At 42.4% G+C, this 12,181-nt stretch overlaps 1 protein-coding gene across 7 annotated transcripts in view; it reads right to left on the reverse strand.

Annotated features, from left to right (window-relative positions):
• Positions 1 to 12,181, reverse strand: part of ARHGEF33 (Rho guanine nucleotide exchange factor 33) — a 165,919-nt gene that overhangs the window by 103,670 nt on the left and 50,068 nt on the right. For all 7 annotated transcript variants that reach the window (XM_073557549.1, XM_073557548.1, XM_073557546.1 and 4 more), the window contains 2 exons: positions 9,815 to 9,864; positions 3,925 to 4,089 (listed from right to left, as the gene is read on the reverse strand). In XM_073557549.1, the coding sequence (XP_073413650.1) occupies positions 3,925 to 4,044 (120 nt within the window). In that variant the 5' untranslated portion in view covers positions 4,045 to 4,089; positions 9,815 to 9,864. The remainder of the gene's footprint in view (positions 1 to 3,924; positions 4,090 to 9,814; positions 9,865 to 12,181) is intronic.

The raw sequence follows: 12,181 nt of genomic DNA on the forward strand, positions 1-12,181 counted from the left end.
CATATTGTTGCAAGTCAAACCCCTCAACTGCTACACTCAGAAACCCCTCTAATCTTATTAATATTCCCTGCATGCCTTCTATCTCTTTCAATTGTGCCCTTTGGAATTCTCACTCAGTGTGTAATAAACTCTCCTTCATCCATGACTTCTTCCTTTCTGATTCTCTTAACCTTCTGGCCCTTACTGAAACCTGGATCCAGCAGGCAGATACCACCGCTGCTGCTCTTTTATATGGTGGACTACACTTCTCTCATAACCCACGACCGGACAACAGAGCAGATGGAGGCGTTGGTCTGCTCCTATCACCCACATGTACCTTTCAGGTTATCCCTCAAGTACAGTCACTTTTCTTCCCTTCTTTCGAGGTACATGCTGTCAGACTCTATGTCCCCTTCTCCATGCGAGTGGCGGTGGTGTATCGTCCTCCGGGCCCCTCCCATCAGTTCCTGGATCACTGTGCCACCTGGCTTCCACACTATCTCTCCTGTGACATCCCCACCCTCATCATGGGAGACTTCAACATTCCCATTGCCCTTCCTCTCTCACCATCTGCTTCTCACCTTTTATCTCTAACCTCCTTTTTTGGCCTCTCGCAGCATACTAACTCTCCAACGCATGAAGACGAAAACTCCCTCGACTTGGTCTTCTCCCGTCATTGCTCAGTGGATGATTTCACAAACTCCCCTCTCCCGCTCTCTGGCCACAACCTTCTATCAAGAACTTCCATCCCACCCAGGTCACCCCCACTTTCTACACTTTTAGAAACATACAGGCCATTAACACCCAGAATCTTATGACAAATTTGCAGTCATCGTTGGCCCCCATCTCCTCCCTCTCATGTCCTGATTCTGCACTGAAGCATTACAATGAAACACTTCAAAATGCCCTGGATGAAATTGCACCTCCTATACATAGATCAGCTAGGCACAGACGTGTGCACACGCTGCAAACACGTTTCTTACAACGGTGCTCCAGGTGCGCCGAACATCTGTGGAGAAAATCCAATCTATCCGAAGATTTCATCCATTATAAGTTTATGCTTAAAAACATATAACACTGCCCTTCACCTCTCAAAACAAACCTATTTCAACACCCTCATCACCTCACTGTCCAATAACCCGAAACGTCTCTTTGACACTTTTCATTCCCTACTTAACCCAAGAGTGCAGGCCCCAACCACGGATCTCCATGCTGACGATCTGGCTAATTATTTCAAAGAAAAAATTGACCATATCCAACAGGAAATTATCTCCCAATCCCCTCATACCATGCACTATCCTCCCTCTCCCACTGCATCTAGCTCACTCTCTGATTTTGAACCAGTCACAGAAGAAGAAGTAATCAGGCTCCTTGCATCTTCTCGCCCTACTACTTGCACCAGTGACCCCATTCCATCACGTCTCCTCCAGTCCCTTTCCCCTGCTGTCACCACTCACCTAACTAAAATATTTAACCTCTCTCTCTCTTCCGGTATCTTTCCTTCCTCATTTAAGAATGCCATCATACATCCACTACTTAAAAAACTATCCCTCGACCAAAACTGAGCCGCTAACTATAGACCTGGCTCTAATTTTCCCTTCATCTCTAAACTCCTGGAACGCCTGGTCCACACCCGTCTTATCCGTTATCTCTCAGATAACTCTCTCCTCGACCCTCTACAATCCGGTTTCCGCTCTCTACACTCTACTGAAACTGCCCTCACTAAAGTCTCAAATGATCTTCTAACAGTTAAATCTAATGGTCACTACTCCATGCTAATTCTCATGGCTCTCTCCGCAGCATTCGACACTGTAGATCATCAGCTCCTCCTGCCTATGCTCTGTTTCATTGGCCTCAAGGACACCATTCTCTGTTGGTTCTCCTCCTATCTCTCTGACTGCTCCTTTACTGTATCTTTTGCTGGCTCCACCTCCTTTCATCTTCCCCTTACTGTTGGGGCTCCTCAAGGATCGGTTCTAGGTCCCCTCCTCTTCTGTTTGAATACTGGTTGGTCAAGCAATCAAGAGATTTGGGTTCCAGTACCATCTCTATGCTGATGACACTCAATTATACACTTCTTCTCCTGATATCTCCTGCCCTTTTGGAAAACACCAGTGATCGTCTTACCACTGTCTCTAACATCATGCCCTCCCTCTATCTGAATCTGAACCTGTCAAAAACTGAGCTCCTTGTGTTTCCTCCCTCTACCAACCTACCTGTGCCCGACATTGCCATTTCCGTGTGTGGTTCCATCATTACTCCCCAGCAACATGCCCGCTGTCTTGGGGTCATACTTGACTCCAAGCTTTCATTCAGCCCCCACATCCGATCACTGCCTCGTTCTTGTTATCTGCACCTCAAAAACATTTCTAGAATTCGACCCTTTCTTACTTTCGACTCTGCAAAAACTCTTACTGTTTCTCTTATTCATTCTCGTCTGAACTATTGTAACTCTCTACTAATCAGTCTCCCTCTTACCAAATTCTCCCCTCTCCAATCCGTCCTGAATGCTGCAGCCAGGATCATATTCCTCACCAATCGCTATACCGATGCCTCTACCTTGGCCCAGTCCTTACACTGGTCCCCATCCACTCCAGAATTCAGTATAAACTTATTACTCTCACCCACAAAGCCCTCCATGGCTCAGCACAACCCTACATCTCCTTCCTAGTCTCAGCCTACCACCCTACCCGTGCCCTCCGTCCTGCTAATGACCTGAGGTTAACATCCTCATTAATCAGAACCTCCCACTCCCGTCTCCAAGTCTTTTCATGTGCCACGCCAATTCTTTGGAATGCACTACCCAGGGTAATATGATTAATCCCCACAGTTTTAAGCGTGCCTTAAAAATGCAATTGTTCAGACTGGCCTATCGCCTCAATGCACTAACCTAAATATTCCTGTGTGGCTCATTTCAAAATTTTTTACCATATCCAGGTTCCTTGCATCATGTTCTCACATGCTTTTTGCATTTAATAGCCCTCTGTGTCTGTACTGTTACATATCTAGACTGTTAACTGGTTCATGCAGCAACAGGAACACCCGATTCTTACACTAGGGATGGTCCAAACAATAAAAACAATAAAAGCAATTGTTACCATCCACCTTTTGTGTCTCCCCTTTTCCCTTGTAGATTGAAAGCTTGTGAGCAGGGTCCTCATTCCTATTGATATCTGTTTTGATCTATGTGTTTATTGCTATGCTGTAATGTCTATTGTCTGTAGAAGTCCCCTCTATAATGTAAAGTGCTGCGAAATATGTTGGCACTATAGAAATAAAATTATTATTATTATAATTATTATATATATCTGATCGGTGAGGGTGCGACACCCAGCACCTCCACCAATCAACTGTTACCGCTGATACTGGCAGAAGGAAATTCTCAGATGATGCTGGAATACAGCAGCTCTGTCATGTCTATAGTGGACATGGCCAGGTTCTACTGATCCACCCCCTATACAGATGAATCGGGGGTTGATCTACAGTTTTTAAAGAGGTGCTGTGTTCTGGCAGTATCCGAGAACTTCTGACCACCACCGCCAGTAACAACTCATCGACGGGGGGTGCTGGGTGTCGCACCCTCACTGATCACGTATTTATGATCTGTCATAAGGATAGGCGATCAATAATAAAGTAGTGGCCAACCTCTTCTTAATACTGTATTAGGGGTTGAGGTGCAGAAATGCTAAGAGGGTTTCCTAATCCAAGGCCTCCATAAATTAGAGTTTACAGAAAGATTACAGATAGATGCTACTGCGCAGGAGCCGCTGCTGCCATTTTGATGGAGCCAAATGTTTTTTATCCTCTAGCAAAATGGAGCTGGAACATGATAAATGCTACTGCGCAATTTTCCCTTACTGGGTAATGTGCAATACTAAAAAAACATATCACATAGTTCCGACCTCCCGCCCAACGCAGTCATTATATACCATTCAGCCTTCATACCTTCAAGTTGTTAAGGGAGTTTTTCAATTCTGTAACCTTCTCTTCCATGGTACAGCGACAGCTTTTGACTTTCTCCTCCAAGGCATATTCACCATGTTGAATTCGGGACAATTCCTGCATAGCCTCTGTGAAACCCGTCTTAAGTTCAGAGGCCAAAATCTGCAACTAATAAATATTTTCAAAGCAAAAATTCTCTTCTTCATATTCAGCTGATTTTTCAGCATTTCAGTACTGATTTCTCTGTAGATCAACAACATGCTTAAAGGGAACCTGTCACCAGCAATTCCTCATTGTGGGTATATACCCTAAGACTTCACAGGAGTTTTCCATCCCATAAAGTGATGGCATGTATCACTATAATACGCAATCAATCCCTTTGTGATCAATAGCGATCCAACTTCTGGAACCACCACCGATCCTGAGAATAAAAGGCACCAACACTGTCTCCTTCTAATTTTTTCCTTTACTATGGCGGGTGAAGGAGACGCAGCACTAAACCAGGACTGCTGCCCCTTCATTGTCAGAATTTGTGGAGATCCTAGTGATATGCCATCACTTTCTTTATGAAGAAGTAGCACAATAGTGACCAATAACAAGATATTCATCAATTAAACAATATGCATCGCTATTTTTCCTGTGAAAACGCACAAAAACATGACTCATCCCTGAGTGACCCCACTCATTGCTGCCACTCGGGTACCCCTGCTTCTACATTACTGTAATAAATTATACACTTAATTTTTTGTATATCTCAAATTAGAGGAACAAAAAATAATTGAAGTGACAAAAACTATTTTTAGAATGTTGAAATTTATTAATTCATTGCTTTTTTTTAATGAAAACAGGAAAAGGTGGTACTGGAAAAATGGAGGTTGTAAATATGGTCCACAATTGACTTTTTTTGATAACTTATAATAATCTTTATTTTTATATAGCGCTAACATATTCCGCAGCGCTTTACAGTTTACACACATTTTCATCACTGTCCCCGATGGGGCTCACAATCTATATTCCCTATCAGTATGTCTTTAGAGTGTGGGAGGAAACCGGAGTGCCCGGAGGAAACCCACGCAAACACGGGGAGAACATACAAACTCCTTGCAGATGTTGTCCAAGGCTGCAGCGCTAACCACTGAGCCACCGTGCTGCCCAACTTATCTGTCACAACTAAATTCACAACAAGATGATATTTTCAAAATCACAAAACAAAGCTTTATCTTAGCCCAAAATATAAATACTGTATATACTCGAGTATAAGCCGACCCGAGTATAAGCCGACCCCCCTAATTTTGCCACAAAAAATCTGGGAAAACTTATTGACTCGAGTATAAGCCTAGGGTGGGAAATGCTCCATAGATTATTCCCCCATATGGTGTCCCCAGAAGAAGCTCCATAGATTGTTCCCCCATATACTGCCCCCCATAAGAAGCTCCATAGATTGTTCCCCCATATGCTGCCCCCATTAGAAGCTCCATAGATTATTCCCCCATATGCTGCCCCCATTAGAAGCTCCATATTGTTCCCCCATATACTGCCCCCATAAGCAGCTCCATAGATTATTCCCCCATATACTGCCCCCATAAGAAGCTTCATAGATTGTTCCCCCATATACTGCCCCCATTAGAAGCTCCATAGATTATTCCCCCATATGCTGCCCCCATAAGAAGCTCCATATTGTTCCCCCATATACTGCCCCCATAAGAAGCTCCATAGATTGTTCCCCCATATACTGCCCCCATAAGAAGCTCCATAGATTATTCCCCCATATGCTGCCCCCATTAGAAGCTCCTTAAGATTATTCCCCCATGTGCTGCCGCTGCTGCAGCATGTAAAAATAAATAAAATGACATACTCACCTCTCCGTCGCTGGGTGTCAGATACTCACCTGTCCTGCGTCCATGGCTGCTCACCGCTATCTGCAACGTCATCAGTCAGTGACGTTCAGACTGCAGGGGGCGCGGCGCGCACTAATCACGTCACCACGCCCTCTGCTGTCTCAAGTCACTGACCGATGACAGACAGCAGCAAGCAGCCATGGACGCAGGACAGGTGAGTATCGCTATACTTACCTGTCCTAACGCTGTCTCTTGAGCCCCAAGCTTCTCCGCGCTCTCTCTTCCTGCGTTCAGCGGTCATGTGATACCGCTCATTAAAACTCATGAATATGCGCATATTCATGAGTTTTAATGAGCGGTACCACGTGACTGCTGAAGGCAGGAACAGAGAGCGCGGAGAAGCTGGGGGCTCAAGAGACAGCGTTAGGAAAGGTAAGTATGACCTGACACCCCCACCCCCTCTCCCCCTCTGACCCCCCGGTGTATATGACTCGAATATAAGCCGAGAGGGGGACTTTCAGCCCAAAAAAACGGGCTGAAAATCTCGGCTTATATTCGAGTATATACGGTACCAATAAAGTGCTTATTATGTGTATATTCACAATAATTCTCATAATTGTACTTATACTCTCTTTCTTTCTTTTTCAGTGAGAGGGATGAGAATTATTGTGAATATACACACAGGAAGCCATTTTGTGTGCATTTTTCTGATACCATATTCATTTACCATCTTCATAATTTTATACTGGATTGTTTTTATGGAACCTTTTATACATTTTTTTTTACATTTTTTTTGCTGTTCTACAATGTATATATATATATATATATATATATTTTATTTGTATGTGACTTTATACAGACACATGTGTTTGTGATAATTGTGTTAATTGTAGTCTTATCATGATTGGGTGTATTATACCTCATACCGCCTTCCTTTTTCTATAAATTTTGTCTGTGTATGTATTGCTATTTGCTATGACGAAGGACACTGTTGTGGTCTGAAACAGCATAAGCAAGATGTTTTTATGAAACTACAATAAAGGATAAAGGTTTTTTTTAATATCATAGCCTAATTTTCCTCTATCTATATAAGCCATTTTGCCGGTGACAGGACTTCCTCCTTTTTTCTGTAGAAAACTCTGGAAACCAAATTGCAAACCTAAAGCAGTTTAATCAAGGATTTCTACAAGCAAAATATGAAGAAAAAAAAATGAAAGAAATTATGCAAAGAAAATTAAAAGTATGCAAAAACTTGATAAATCTTAGAAAAATCTAAGAACCCAAGCCGTTAAAGAAAAAATGAAATGAGAGTTGGTCCCCCGAGGTTATGCCTTCTATTATTTGGCTAAATTTCATCCACTAAGTTATGCCATATTGTGGCACGATTTTGGCACAGGGGTCAATATTTTAGGGCTCACTCATTCCCGTAACCACATGACCAAGTCCCCTGTCAGGCGTGTCAAATAATATTTATAACATATAGTAAGTGTGGTGCAAGGCAATTTATGGTGCACATAACTCCTATGTATTATATAGTAATTGCAACAATGCATCCTAATATACTGCTATAATGCTAATTATAAAGCGGACGTGTCAACAAGTCAAAAGTTGCATGTTTCTACTCTAATTTTATTAAACCTGCTCCCCTGCCTATTCTGTTTTTACTTCTTTTTTTTTAATCCACCATACAGTTCCATAGATATGGGCAATAAATAAAAAAGCCCCATATTAACCCTTTCATGACGGAGCCATTTTTCGTTTTTGCGTTTTCGTTTTTTGCTCCCTTTCTTCCCGGAGCCATAACTTTTTTATTTTTCAATAAAAACGGCCATATAAGGGCTTGTTTTTTTGAGAGACAAGTTGTACTTTTGAACATTACCATTGGTTTTAACATATTGTGTACTGGAAAACGGGAAAAAAATTCCAAGTGTGGTGAAATTGCAAAAAAATGCAATTCCATAGTTTTTTTTTTTTTTTTTTACTGTGTTCACTAGATGCTAAAACTGACCTGTCATTATGATTCTCCAGGTCATTACAAGTTCACAGACACCAAACATGTATAGGTTCTTTTTTATTTAAGTGGTGAAAAAAAAATCCAAACTTTGGGTTAAAAAAAATGGCACCATTTTCTGACACCTGTAGCGTTTCCATTTTTTGTGTTCTGGGGCTGGGTGGGAGCTTATTTTTTGCGTTCTGAGCTGACGTTTTTATTGATACCATTTTGATGTATATATGATCTTTTGATCGCCCGTATTTGCATTTTATTGCAATGTAGTAGTGACCAAAGAAACGTAATTCTGGCATTTTGAATTTTTCTCTCGTTCCGCCGTTTAGCGATCGGGTTAATTCTTTTTTTATCGGACGATTCTGAACGCAGTGATACCAAATATGTGCAAGTTTGATTTTTTGATTGTTTTGTTTTTAATGGGGCGAAGGTGGATGATTTTAATTTTTATATTTCTTTAATTTTTTAATATTTTTAAAAACTTTTTTTTAAAACTTTTTGCATGCTTCAATATTCTCCATGGGAGACTAAAAGCTGCACTACTTTGATTTCCTCTGCTACACACAGGTGATGATCAGCTTGCCTGCGTGTAGCAGAAATGCTCACTTGCCCGTTGGTCGGCGCTCATAGCAATCCGGCAATGACAACCATATAGGTCTGCTTCAGACCTCTGATTGTCATGCCGACCTGCAATCACTTGACGGGGTCTCCGATGAGCAGGATTTCCGACATGCTTCCTATAAGCATGAGTTAAATGTCGCTATCAGAGATTGACATCTGCATTTAACAGGTTAACAGTTGTGGGTGGATCGTAATCTTTGATCCTCCCAAGACCTCCTACTCTCCCCCACAAATATTTGTTCCTCACACAACCGCCTTCAAGATTTCTCCCGAATATCCCCCATCCTATGGAATTCCACACCTCAACACGTCCGATTATCCACCACCCATGGATCCTTCAGATGGAACCTGAAAACCCATCTCTTCAGGAAAGCTTACAGCCTGCAATAACCTTTCTGCCGCCTCACCACCACCCAAGCTGCCGCCTCACCACCACCAGGGCTACTGCACCCCCGACCTTCTGTCTCTTCCCCATTATCCTGTAGAATGTAAGTCCACAAAGACAGGGTGCTCTCCCCTCTGTACCAGTCTGTCATTGTAAATTTGTTTACTGTAAACCATATCTATAACTTTATATGTAACCCCTTCTCATGTACAGCACCATGGAATTAATTGTGCTATATAAATAATAATATTAATAATCTTCGGTTCCATAGACATTAATGAGCAGCAACTGTTATCACATCCCTCTGTCAGCTGTATTCACTAAAGACTGATCTTACCAGAGAATCGAGAGTAAATGATCAGGTCAAGAAAAGAAAGCAACGACCCGGTCCGGGACATAAGAAATACACGCTTTCCACATTCATCAATCTGCTCAAGTATATCTCTTGAACAACACCTTCCAGACTTAACAAATCGCACCTCCAGGGAAGAGAAATCTATGTCTAGAAGAGAACAACTACTGAGTGCAACTGTCGTGAAAAAGGCCTATCTGGCCGAAACGCGTTGACATTCAAAGGTTGCTCTTATGTTTTGAACTTTAACAAAGGAAATCTTGTTTGCATTCAAAAGGAGTGTGCAATTGATATTTTATTCTACATGATCTATGAGGGATCTCACCAATCCCCTCAAGTGGCACCTCCGTTAGTGAAACTCAGAGTGCGCGCCAATATCTATTTTTCAAGAAAAGAAAGAAGCAGATTAAAAAACATCCCCACAGTTATTCTTGCTGAATGATTTCTCTATTATATTGTCTGTTGGATTAAACTGTGAACTTGACTGAACAGATAGATTTACCGTAGAAAGATGAATGGACTAAATATACGTCTTCCTCTAAAATGCTTCATAAAACCAGTGCACTGATCACAACAGCAAGAGACTAGCAAACTGCATGTACTTATAAACTATAACTGGCTCAATATAACTGATAATGATTGTTATTATTATTATTATTATTATTATTATTATTATTTTACGGTATGATTACCTGATATATCTGGGCTGGCAAGGTGCTTACTGGAACATTTTCAGATTCTCCTGTGAGGAAAAGAAAGGCATTGACCTATAAAACCCACATTAAGCACAACATGGAGCAGGACTGTTTCACTGTAAGCATATGGTACACGATAAAGACATCATTTGATTACCTCTGGGCTTTCCTGCACTGAAGCTCACAGCATAGAACACTATTGCCATTCAGAGCAGTAGAGCTGACAAACATTTTCTACAGATTATACATGAATTGGTCATGGGTAGACTTTTGCACCATTATTTCATGTTGTTCATCATTAGAATTATTAGCAATAATCATAATATTTAGTAGTAACAGTTTAGTATTAACTAAGAATTATGTAATTCTTACAAGAATCAATTACATCCTCGTTGTTTCAATGTATAAAGCAGTAACTCTAGTTTTTCTGTAATGTTTTGATAGTGATTAACCAACAGAGATGTACATGAGATTCACCATGCTTATAAATCGATGGTACTAGAGCTGACATGCTGGACTGGGTCATCCAGTTACATTTCAGACAATAAATGGGTAACAAGGGGTTACATTCATGGCACATTTGAGTTCCTCCTAGTTAGCAAAAGTGCAGAGGAGCTGAGATGGAGGAGAAAGGTGGACTGGACAACCAGAATAACTGGAGGTGAGAAAGACGGTTCTGAGGCAGCAGTAACATATAGAACAGGTTTTGTAGCCCTTGTCTCACTTCTTCTGAAGGCTTTTCTAAGCCGATTTATAACCAAATCAAAGTTTGATTTTGTTAGGTTAGAAATTAGCTTACAAGATCCTTCAGAAGATGTATAAGAATTCCAAAAACTACCTGTAACGACACAACTGTAGGATGACCCAGCACCAGGGGCTCTTTCCCTGTCCCTAAACCTAGGAGGTGCCCTAGCTCGCCCTACTCCCCGTGATACTTCTGAAGGTGAAGATGCCGGGGCCTCCACCCTTGCCTTATCTCCTGAGTTAGCCCTCCATCTGTTCTCTTCCCCCACCCAGGAAAGAGAGGTGCTACTGTGCACCATAGTACACCAACCCGACAAACAAGGCAACACGAACAAAGGTTAATAGAAAACTCCATGCATACAAAATATTCACTCACATATAACAGAGGAATGCACTAGGGTGTGAAGGTAGGGGAATAAACCAAAATAGAGAAGGATAGGGAATTACCACACATACAAACCAAGCAACAGTCACTAATATCTCCTCCAACTCTCTTTCTCATATAAACTCTTCTCCCTCCGTTAGACATGCAGCAAATGCTAGCTCTCACAAGGATTTGTAACAGAGCCCAGATTATAAAGGGGAAAGGAGTGGCTAACTGAGCTCAGCTGTGAGCACAGGGATTTCCAACATGGCCGATTAACCCCTGTTCTTCCAGAAGGAATAAACACATTTAAAATGAAGAAGTGCTTCTTCTCAGTGCCGGAGTAGGAGCAATCACACTCTGTGGTCTTCTGGCTCCACACTGTCGTGGTAACTCCATGACATTACCATCAGACAAGCTCATTGATGGTTTCACTGTTCACTCAATGTCTAGGTACAATGATACACAAAGGATGTGGAAGCCAAGTGAGTCAATATTTTAATGAAAAAGGAGCAGGGAATAAAACACCTTTAAAAGTTTCTATAGCCTTTAATTGTGCCTCCAATGCAAAACAAATGTACTTGGGAAATATCCAATTAGGTATAACTTGTCAGAGGGTTATATCACTTTCACCACCCCAAAATAAGCTCATTCTGCTTCTTTTTTGTTAACTAAATGCGAAGAGGAATATATACTGCCAGGTATTCGAATGATCTCCATTGAAAGAGACAAAATAAAGGATTTACTGTTACCCAACACTACTGTGTCCCCTGTATCCTTCAGTTACTGGATATGTTAGATCATGGAGCAGGCATTTTAACCCCTTCCTGACATCTGACGTACTATCCCGTCCACGGTACCCGGGCCCGTATGACCGTGGACGGGATAGTACGTCTACCGCGATCAGCGGCGCCCACGTGGTGAGCGCCGCTGATCGCGGCCAGGTGTCAGCTGATTATCACAGCTGACACCAGGCACAATGTGTCAGGGGCGGTCACGGACCGCCACGACACGTTAACCCCTTGCACACCGCGATCAAACACGATCGCGGTGTACCGGGGGTTAAAGGGAAGCATCGGCAGGGAGGGGGCTCCCTCCGTGCTTCCCTGAGCCCCCCACTGCAGCGCAATGTGCAGCGCTGCTGCGGGGGGCTCCTTTCCTCCAGGCCCCCGAATCCAAGATGGCGACGGGGGCCTTCGGGGGCCTGAGGAAGCTGGCTTCCTCAGTGCCTGCAAAGCGCAGGCATGAGGAAGCCT

This window comes from Dendrobates tinctorius, unplaced genomic scaffold, assembly GCF_039654945.1.
Source record: "Dendrobates tinctorius isolate UK_male_01 unplaced genomic scaffold, ASM3965494v1 ptg000250l, whole genome shotgun sequence".
Lineage (NCBI taxonomy): Eukaryota > Metazoa > Chordata > Amphibia > Anura > Dendrobatidae > Dendrobates > Dendrobates tinctorius.